Raw genomic sequence first — 10811 nt, 5'->3', positions numbered from 1 at the left:
CCAAGCACAGGGCCCGAGAACAACCTCCTCCCTCCTCCCTCCTCCCAAAAGCCGACAGCCGAGGGCAGATCGCAGACTGAAAAAGGAAGCTGCCAAACTCTTAACACTGTTTTCATCAGCTTTCGCTTTGCCCATCGGCCCGGCCTCAGCTGCATCACCACTTCTGCACAGCCCCACGCGCTGCCGGGAACCCTCTGCAGCCGAAGCAAAAACCACATGAGGAGCTGAGAAGGCTCCAGAACTGTTTTCAACAACTTTTCAAGTAAGTGACTTCATTTTTTTCTTGCTTTCATGCATGTTTTGGGGAAAGACTTTAATAGAGGCTGCTAAAAAATTATCTGCTGCAAAAAACTTTTTCACTCCCTTCCTACCCACCCCTCTCTCTCCCAGACAGACACCATAACCCCCAAGCAGAGGAAGGATAACCCCCCCCCCCCCCCAAAGGGGATACTCCCTTTTGCCAGCTCCTCCTATTTTTGCTTTGCTGGTTGCCAGGCACTGTCAGGAAGGTCGCAGGGCCTTGTTTATCAGGGCTATTTGCTGATAACTCTAATAACAGGGTTTTGAACCCCATGCACTAGAGCAAGTTTGCAGGTTTAGCATCTGGCTGCAAACGTGGTGTACCACAAAGTGCAGCAGCTGGAGCTGGGGGCCTGGTCCCCGTCATGTGGCTGCAGTTTTTGGCTGGTCTGTCTCCTTTGCTGAGGGTTTTGCATATGGAAAACTGGGAAGATGCAGGAAGACATTAAGGCCTGCTTGTGTTTGAACTGGGCGATATCACAGTGTGACTTTAAAGGATTTGCCATGGGTTAGACACAGCAGGGAACCGAGGCCAAATTTCTGCCCCCTTTCCACTCCGCTGCCCCATGGAGGAAGGGGGTAAAACAGGATTTGGTGGGGCAGCAGATGAACCAAAGAACAGGAGTGATTTAAAGCACAGTGCATAAGCAAGCCTTGTACAAGAGACCATAAGGATTAAGGTGCCTTTGTCTCCTCTGCACAAATGTCCCTGTAGCCTTTTCCCCGCAGCTGGGACTGACTGGGTGTGGGCTCCCGGAGCTAGCAAGGTGCTTGGGGCTTCCTGAGATGAAACCCTGTGGGGATGCAGCGCAGATGGAAAGTCAACTAAGGAATTAATTAAATGGAGCTTGCAAGTGGTATGGGGGAATGGGCATCACTGCAGAGGGCATGGATACACTCCCCCATTATTTCCCTGTCCTTCAAAAAAATCAGAGCACATGCTTTGCCCTGTTTGGTCCCGAGTGCCTGCAGTCCATGCAGCCCAGCCCTGTCAGTGGGGTGGGCATCCCAGTATAACCAGTGTTGTACTGGGAGAAGGGGCTGGGGGAAGCCACACAGGTGAAGGGCAGTGAAGTGCATCTCTGGCACTGAGGTGTGCAGGTCGAGGGGCTCAATTTCAGGCCAGCAGTGAGAGGCTGAGCCAGGACTGCAGGCCATGGTTATGTCAACAAACTGTGGGAGAGGAGATCATCCTGCCACACCTAATCCTAGCAAAACTCATACATAATTGCTGACTCAGCTCTATCAGCATTTGGTGTTTGTATCCTGGGTCATCAAGATAAGCTCTGCTTTCCTAGAAAGTAACTTCTCTTGCTTGTAATAACAGCCCCTGAGCATCCCTTCGCCCCTGTCAGCAGAGGCTGCTCCTGCCTGGTCCTCCCACGCCCCATGTCTCTGCCCCCAAACCTGCTGGGCCATCTCACGGCACCTCTTGCTGCCTCCCTGACGTACCTTTGCCTGTTACTAAATATTAACTCATCAGTCTAAAGAGGGAGGTAAAAGCCACACACAGCACCTTCAAGGCAGCGTGGCACCAGCATACACGTGCCGCGTGTGCCTGGGCTAGCGTGAGTCAGTGGCAGGGCTGAGGACGCATCCCCACGCCAGTGCTCTGGTCCAGTTTCCCCAGTAATGCAGTGTCCTCCTTCGTTGCAGGCTTGGGAGATCATCGAGTGTCCAGCAGCGACGCTGACAGTAATCGCCTCTGCAGGTGGTGACTAAAGCCAAAGAGAAGGAAAGATGACAAACGTGCAAATGACAGGGGCAGAAACAGCTGTCCCATTGGTAATCTTTGCTGCAGAGGTGCTTTTGGAGAGCTTAGTGGGAAACTGAAATGGCTGAGGTTTCACACGCTGCTTAGGCTGAATCCCTCTTCGGCTTCTTTTGAACTATCCTTGGTACCAGCAACCAGCTCCAGAGGCTGGGACGCCAGGCGGGAGGAAGGAACGGCAGTGAAGGTGGTGTGCTTCTGCAGCAACCCCTTGCACTCCAGCCAGCCCAAGGCCATTTCACCCCACATCGGCGTGTCCCTCAGTGCTGGGACGTGGGTCAGCACAGCCCCCCACTGCAGTACACACCTCCTCTCGCCCCCAGGACGAGATGGCCGCCCTCATCGCCGAGAACTTCCGCTTCCTCTCCTTGTTCTTCAAGAGCAAAGACGTGATGATCTTCAACGGTTTGGTAGCCCTGGGCACAGTGGGCAGCGAGGAGCTCTTCTCGGTTGTCGCCTTCAACTGCCCCTGCTCCCCTGCCCGCAACTACATCTATGGACTGGCTGCCATCGGCGTCCCAGCCCTGGCCCTCTTCCTCATCGGTGTCATCTGGAACAACCATACCTGGAACCTGGTGGCTGAGTGCCACAAGCGTGGCACCAAGAACTTCTCTGCTGCTGCCACCTTCCTCCTTTTTGGCTCCATTGTGGGCCGGGCTGCTGTGGCGCCCGTCACCTGGTCGGTCATCTCGCTGCTGCGTGGGGAGGCTTACATCTGCGCCCTCAGCGAGTTTGTCAGGCCATCCTCCCTGGACAAGTTCCCGGCCGAGTACGGGGCCGAGGTGCTGGCCAGGTTCCCCTGTAAAGACGTGCCGGCGAACCTCACCAAGTTCAGGGACGAGGTGACACGGAGGCTGAGATACGAGTCCCAGGTAGGCACGCTGGCGAGAAAGCCATACGGAGTGGGTAAGACCACCTTGCCCTGTCCTAACACAGCCTCTCTCTTCTCTCTCAGCTCTTTGGCTGGCTGCTTATCGGCATTGTCGCGGTCCTGGTTTTCCTCACCAAGTGCCTGAAGCACTGCTGCTCGCCGCTGAGCTACCGGCAGGAGGCTTACTGGGCCCAGTACCGCTCCAATGAGGACAAGCTCTTCCGCCGCACAGCTGAGGTCCACTCCAGGATCCTGGCAGCCAAGAACGTGAAACACTTCTTTGGCTTTGTGGCGCTGGACAAGGAGGAGAAGGAGCTGGTGCAGGAGTTCCCGGTGGAGGGTGTCCAGCCAAGCCCCCAGTGGAACGCCATCACGGGCGTCTACATCTACCGGGAGAACAAGGGCTTCCCCCTCTACAGCCGGCTCCACAAATGGGCCAAAGGGGTAGAAGGGAATGGGCCAAGCCCAGAAGGCCACGAAATGCTCTTTTTGGCTTCCTAAGACAGATGGGCGCTGGGAGCAGTTCCCCAGACTGCCTGGCAGGCCTATCAGTATCAGTGCACGGCTGAGGGTTTCACTGGGAATATTCCTCCCAGCAGGATTACTTCTCTCAGCAGGTAAATAGGGATCAATAGCCTCAAGGTAGAAGCTGATAAGAATTACACTGAGCTGGGGAACCCCTCCCTCAGAGACAATCGTCTCATTGCTGCTTCCAGAGAGACAAGGGGAGCAAAGAGCAGACGCACACCTTACCTCCAGGCTGCTGGTGCACCCTGCCATCTAATGCACCAGCAGAAACCTCAGGGAATGAGAGGTGGGCACGACATTTCTAACCATGACTCCCGCAGTCCCACCTGTCTCCCCCATGGCAGGGTTAGCCCCAGCCATCCCCCACACCTGCTTGTTTTATCGACATCAGTATCTTCTGCAGTTATGCACTGCCTGTTATGCAGGCAGGTCCTGGAGCACTTTACGGGCTTCACAGTGCAGGGAAAAAGAGGGAAGCAGTGGGTAAATTCCTGTGGCAAGGGGGGTGCAATGGCACCTGGGAAGGAATGGGTCAGTAATTCAGCAGCACACTGAATAACTGAGAGACTAAGGCAGGAGGAATCACCAATATTCCCGGTATTCAGAACAACACTCTGTAATTACCAAGTTGGAATTTGGATAGGACACCAAACTCCCTTTGTTCTTAGTGAAGTGCCTGGCAATCTCTAATGAGCCCAAACGGTCGCAACCATGAGTTTATAATCCTGGAAGATAGCACCATCAGCAGAATATCTTTCAGTCGAGGTGGCAGCTCAGCGGAAGTGGTACCTGCAGTAAGCTACACCGCTGTCTGTGGCTCATTGCATTTCTCATCCAACTGTCGGATGAGAGTCCCACTTGTTTGGGTCGTGAGTTGCAGCAAGACCTCAACCAGACTTAGTTTTACATATATATATATATATATAGTGTATATACTACATAATTACAGTTAGTTAGCTGTATTAATGGAGCATCTTTCTTCTAGTGAAAGAGGACGAGAAACTTGCCAGCCAAAAGACCACATTACATGCACCCACCTGCTGCACTGGGACTGCAGCCCTGCAGTGATGAGGGACAGTAGGAACTGGATGGGGAGAGCAGCCCCCTCCCTACCCTCCTATGACTGAACTTTCTTAAACCCTTTCCACTGCCTTAAATGGTCCCTGCAGCAGACGGTCTCTTTTACAGACTGAACTGTACTCTGAGAAAGCAAAGCCAGACAGGTGTAAAATTACTGCCCTCGCCGTGACGCTGTGCTGACTATGGCTTCAAGGCTGCTCTTCTGGCGTGGCGCAGTCCCTTTTCTCCTGAGGGTGAGCCCTACATACCCTACACCGTTTCAAGAGTTGGCAGGACAATGGAATTTGTTTTTTCTACTTGTACTGTTTCTTTATAGGTACAACTTCCTTTTACACTGTGCCATTTACCAACAAGCCTTCAAAAAGTGACTCAAACCCAAGGAACTCAGAGGGGCTTACGCACAAGGAAATTTGAAATAAATTATTAAATGAGAGTTATTTTTCGTTGCCATCTGAGTTTTTTTCAGCGGGACACAAAAGGCATATGTTAACATTCTCTTTGAACGCAAGAACTGGGAACTTATTTTTTCTTTCTATTAAAACTTCAGATCCTCTCCTATCCAGATGACCCCAGGATGCAAAATTTTAAAGTATTACCACATATTACAAGTTAGTAACAGTGATTTTTAGTTATTCTTGCAATGAGTAGCACAGATCTTGTACATCAGGATACATAATTGCAGCAAAGGAAAGAATATGTATTTAGAAACCTTTTTACAAGTATGTCCCCTTGCAGGAAAGAGCTGGAGGATATTCCCTCGCATAAAGAAGCAGGAACACAACTTAATGGGCGAGGCATCCCAGGATCCCTGTTCAGCTTCTCTACAGATTTGCCTTGCATTTGTGGGAAGGCTTGGCTCCGAGCCTCGTCGTCAACTACTCTGCAGGAACGATCAGATGCAAGTTGAATGAAATTGCATTAATTTGAGATGAAAGAGAGTTCATTTGCATTTCTTCTCGTTGGCCCTTGGGTGCGAACATGCAGACACGCATGCCACCCCCGCACGCAGGTCAGCAGATGTAAGGTAACTTGCTGAAACAAAGCAGCATGAGCATATGCCTGTTCCTCTTACTTCCTCTACTTCCCTTGCCTCCCTACTTGATAGTCCTAGTTGTTCCTTTGAACCACCTCCACTCCAGTTCCTTTTCCTCCCCTTCCCTCCTTTGAAGGAAAGGGACAAGACACGTAACGCTTGGGAATGGATTTGTTTATCCTAAGAATAAACCATGAGTACAAAACAGCTTTTGCTCTGTTTAGCTCCCTTCTCTTCTCCATTAACCCCAGCCACTTTCCACGTGCTGGGATGGGCTAGGGACTTGTCCAGCTTGTCCATTTCCCCCCCCCTCTTGTAGAGGCATGTTTGAGTGAACAGCTGATAGCAAGGAGTGGAGCAAGCCACCACACTCAGAAATACTTGTTTGCCATTGTAGGCATTTTTTTCCTTCCCTCCTCTGCAGCCCTGAGCATGGCCCCAGCTGAGACAGCCCTGGGCTTCTGGCCCTTGCAGCCCATCAGCACCCTCATGAATATCCCTGCTAACCCCATCACTCATCCTTCCCCAGTGACGATGCTGAGGTGCGGGACATTAAGCCACATGGCTTTTTACATCAGCACGAGCAAGTGGGCTAGGCTTCTCACCAACACGCCAAGAGGGAAGTCGAGCTGCCTGTCTTCCTGGCGTGCCGTATCACACAGGCTGTGAGCTCACACGCTCTCCGCTTTCCTTACAGAGGCCGAAAACAACCCCATCGCAGAGCACCCTACGGGTTGCCAGTTAGGGCATACTTCCCAGCAGCAAGATGGGTTCAAACCAGGCTCCTCCAGTATGGAGAATTACACACAGGTCTTTCATCTTCCCTGCTGACTACTGTAGAGGCTATAATAGCCCCAGTAGTCAAGAAGAAACAATACCTCAAAGGGATCTTGGTTTCTATTGCAATGCTTATTTACGTATTCTGTTATGTAACTAATCCCAAAGAAAGCCACCATCGTTGCAGCTGTGTTCTTAAAAAAACCAGTAGCTGCTACTGGATGTTGCAAGCAGCCTCCTCCTCTAGAAGAGCATTAAGAAAAAACTGAGTACAGTACCCTGCTCTCCCTGGGGGCAAGAAGTGAAATGACTTGTTTCTGGATCCCAACGGACTTGGGAATTAATTAAATGCTGAATCATTCAGCCTTGCCAACACTGGGCATTCACAGAGGCAGAAGAGCTGGGTCCTGCAGAGCTCTGGTTTTGAGTTCAGAGAACCTACAATGAGTAAGACTCTTCCAAGTTTGGTATTTCAAAGCTGGGCACCTGCTCACTAGTGTCTACATTGGATAATCACACCTGTTTGCATACCCTGCTTTTCCCCTTGCCTTCAGTTCTTCATCTGCAAAACACGTGGATGATCACATCCACATCTTACTGGAGAGTTACAAGAATACGGCTCACAAGGCACCAACACCAGTGATAGAGCCTACTTAAGTACCCAAGATACATGACGTTTTTCAAGCAGAAGGTTAGATTGGGATGACTTTTTTTCAGCACAGAAAACCACTTTTTTTCTTTTACTTCATTGATTTCTCTTAAGAAACAACCACTATTGAAAATCACTAATTCTTTCTGTCATCAATCACTGGCAATTGTTATGAGAGATGGCTGTGATCATGGGATCCATCATAACTGGATGTTGTGGGCTTTAAAGGCATATGCCCTTTCAGCTGAAGAGGCCAAGAGCATCCTGGGCTGCATTAGGAAGAGCATTACCAGCAGGTCGCGGGAGGTCATCCTTCCCCTCTACGCAGCAGTGGTGAGACATCTGGGGTGATGTGTCCAGTACTGGGTTCCCCAGTACAGGACAGATACAGGCTTACTGGAGCGAGTCCAGCAGAGGGACAGGAAAATGATTATGGGATTGGAGCATCCATCATACAAGGAGAGGCTAAGAGAGCTGGGGCTGCTCAGCCTAAGGAGAAGTCTCAAGGTGGATCCTATCTATGTGTATAAATACCTGACACGAGGATGTAAAAAAGGTGGAACCAGACTCTTCTTAGTGGTGCTCAGTGACAGGACAAGAGGAAATGGGCACAAACTGAAATACAAGAAATTCTATTTAAACATAAGAAAACGCTTTTTTACTGTGAACATGGTCAAAGAGTAGAACAGGTTGCCCAGAGAGGTTGTAGAGTCTCCATTCTTGGAGAAATCAAAACCAAACTGGACATGGTCCTGAGCAACCTAGTCTAGCTGACCCCTGCTTTGAGCAGGGGTTTGAACCAGATGATGTCCAGAGGACCCTTCCAACCTCAACTATGCCACAATTCTGCGTTGCTCTGCCAACTGCGAGGAGTACAAAGGCACTTGAGATAAATCTTTCAAAGTGTTCATTCAGCCGAAAGGCAAGAATCTTCTCTGACATCTTGACAAAGAGAGAAATCAATTTATAAGACATCACTGTACTTAAAAATAGTGGATCATAACAGCACCATTTCCCCAGGAAAGTAGAACGATTGATGTTTGTATTGGTTATAAACCAGTCTATATTTAAAAACGTGTCTTCAAAGTCATCAACAGACTAGGAGTATTTGTAACATCTGGACAAAGCTGCAAACATTTATCAAATCTTTTCCTTAGATTGTTCTTTCCAGTTTGGTTTGGTCATAGTCCAATACTCTCCAGAAATTCACTGTCCATGGACACCCACGGTGAACTCCACACCTCTCAGTTCCCACACTGCATGGAGAGCTGTCTCTCTGCTTTTACTTGCGCTGTACTTAGGTGTCAGCAAGGGAACTCTTGGTCTCCACATACTCAAGTGCTGCTCTTTTAACAGCCAGGATGCTTTCTGTTGTACCAAATTTCTTCTCATAATCCAGGTAGCGTTTAAAGAAGAATTTCATCTTCTTTGGTGCCAAGCTCAGGTGTATGACCCTTTCAAAGATGTCCCTGCAAGAAACCAAAGTGATTCAGATTGCTGTGTTGGTGACAGCACTCAACACAAGCCCTGTATCCTGCCTTTGAACAGAGCAGAAAGTCAGGGGAGACATTCAACCTGCTGTAAAGTGCTGGTGCTTGAAGAAAGAGATTCCTGACAACCAGCCAAAACCTTGAAGTAGAAGCCTTCTATTTGCTTGCAGAACTCTAAGGTTGCTCGACAACTTAAGCTAAGATCCAGCCACTGTATTTGACCCTGCGTTCATTAAGTGGATGTGGCTGGATCCATAGTGGGAAGCTGGACTTCCTTTTGTCAACTCTCAGAAAAGAAAAAGAAAAGGGAAAAAAAAGTTTCTCCATATGTTACAAGATACACAAGGGCTTGATCTCACCCTTCAGATACAACAAGGCAATCCCTCCAGAGGGACAGATGAACCTCAGTGCAAGTCCTCTAGTTTCTGTCATGCAGGTCACTACTTACAAATCAGGCCCTCTCTGCCCTATGGCTCTCCTTGGAGTCTCCCCAGTCCTGGCAAGGATAAGCCCTTCCACACACCCCAGTTTTCTTTCTCTAGCTGATAAAAATTGTCTTTTGCTCTGTTCTGGGAAGCCCTATACAACCTCATACTGCAGGGTACCTCTGCTCTTTTCAAGTGTTGCTCCAAGCACTGTACTCTGCCCCTTCCCAGCCTACTGTAGCACAACTCACCGTACTTCCTTCTGGCTGCCATGTTTGATCATGATGTCCATGTAGATGGACCAGATGTCTGTCCGCTTGGGATAGCTGTTGAGGGTGCTCTCAAAGAGGGCCTTGGCATGTTCTGGGTCCCCAAAACGGAACTCCATCTGTGCAAACCTTGAAATTACATCCACATCTGGAACAAGTAATGACATGTTAGGGGATCACAGCAGCCCTCTTCCCTATGAAAAAACACGAGTGATAATTACACAGAACAGAGGCAGGCACAGAGACAGTACCATCTCTACCCAGAGACAAAAGGTTCTATTGTAAAGTGGTTCTGAACCAAGGTGGGATCAGACTGGGAGAGAGAAGGGTCACAGTTCACTTCCCATTTCAGCTCTCTGCGGGAGACAGAAGTTTATTCTTACATTCAAAATGCATCTTGCAGCATCCACGGGCAGCCCCACAAACCTGGGACTAGACCAGCTGAACTTTTCTAGAGGGCTGTAAGACTCCAAGTGTCCTTCGCTTTGGGTGCTTTGCTTTTGCCCATCACAGCAAGTTTTATTACAGGAGGGTTTAGCATTGATATCCAGGCTGAAAGCTCTCCTCCCCTTACAGTCAAGGGCAGCACGTTTAGCACCAACTGTTTGCACTTTTCACTTACTTCAAACATTGTCACAGGCAGAGCTATCAGAGAACAGCCCATCTACCAGAGACCTGTCAACACATGGTCCACATTACGAATAATGAGAGTGCTTACGTTCTTTGGTGGGCAAAGCCTTGAGAGCACGCTCCAAAAGCCTGTGTGTAGCCTCAGTCTGGCCTTGCTTCAGGAGGAAAGAGGCGTATTTCAGCCACACAGATTTCTCCTGACGGAAACGCTTCAGCATTGTGTGGTACAATTCTTCTGCTTGCTGGAAGGGCAGAGTTGGGTTAGATCACACAGATTCATAATAAAGCCTTGTAGCTTTAAAACTCTTACTCTTGGCCCAGGTATCTCCAAACACTTATGAGAGAGAAGCAAGTATCAATAGTTCCTTGTCCACTGTCAATCATAACTATTAATCCCAGTTAGGAACAAGATAGGCCTAATGCCTGACACGTCTGTCCTAATGTCTGGAAGATTATACAGCCAGCATTGCTAGTTTACTGGTATGACCGAATGGAATACGTGCCTGGGACCTGGTTGCGCTATCTTACCTTGTATTTCTCAGAATTGGCATAGATGTCACACAGATGCTGGAAGACTTTCAAAGGTTCATTGTATTGAACAGCTCTCTCAAAGACCTTCATCAGTGTCTCCTCAGTACCATACATGTTCTCCAAGTTCAGTAGGGCTACCCAGACATTCAGCTTCTCTTGCTCTTCCCTTAAAGCACATGTGAACAAGAATATTTAGCCTTTTACCAGCCTTCATCAGCTTTTTGCAAACCATCCTACAAAGACTCACTGGCTTGTAGCCAGTCTCCAGGACAAAGGAAGGTGGCATAGTGCTCACTGAAACACTGCTTTTGGAATAGAGCATAGCAGTTGTTTCACACTACAACTTTTGATCACTGTAGTTTGTAATTAAAAACCATAAGGATGAGTCAAGAAAGCACAATATATTTAATCATGCTGTAGAGATGATTTAATACACAAAGGTGCAGCCCTATGGAAA

General features: G+C 49.0%; 2 protein-coding genes across 2 annotated transcripts in view; one reads left to right on the top strand and one right to left on the bottom strand.

Annotated features, from left to right (window-relative positions):
• Positions 1-2400: 2400 nt before the first annotated feature.
• On the top strand, positions 2401-3443 carry CALHM2 (calcium homeostasis modulator 2). Its single transcript, XM_009328437.1, has 2 exons — positions 2401-2943; positions 3027-3443. The coding sequence occupies exons 1-2, from the start codon at positions 2401-2403 to the stop codon at positions 3441-3443; spliced, it is 960 nt and encodes a 319-aa protein (XP_009326712.1).
• A 4611-nt stretch (positions 3444-8054) lies between these two features.
• Positions 8055-10811, bottom strand: part of PDCD11 (programmed cell death 11) — a 26743-nt gene continuing 23986 nt past the window's right edge. The window contains exons 32-35 of the mRNA XM_009328436.1: positions 10352-10520; positions 9912-10065; positions 9176-9341; positions 8055-8478 (exon numbers count right to left, since the gene is read on the bottom strand). Coding sequence (XP_009326711.1) covers positions 8307-8478; positions 9176-9341; positions 9912-10065; positions 10352-10520 — 661 coding nt within the window. The 3' untranslated portion in view covers positions 8055-8306. The remainder of the gene's footprint in view (positions 8479-9175; positions 9342-9911; positions 10066-10351; positions 10521-10811) is intronic.

This window comes from Pygoscelis adeliae, unplaced genomic scaffold (assembly GCF_000699105.1).
Source record: "Pygoscelis adeliae isolate BGI_AS28 unplaced genomic scaffold, ASM69910v1 Scaffold317, whole genome shotgun sequence".
Taxonomy (NCBI): Eukaryota; Metazoa; Chordata; class Aves; order Sphenisciformes; family Spheniscidae; genus Pygoscelis; species Pygoscelis adeliae.
The sequence above is the reverse complement of the archived record's forward strand: the minus strand, read 5'-3'. Positions and strand labels throughout refer to the sequence as shown.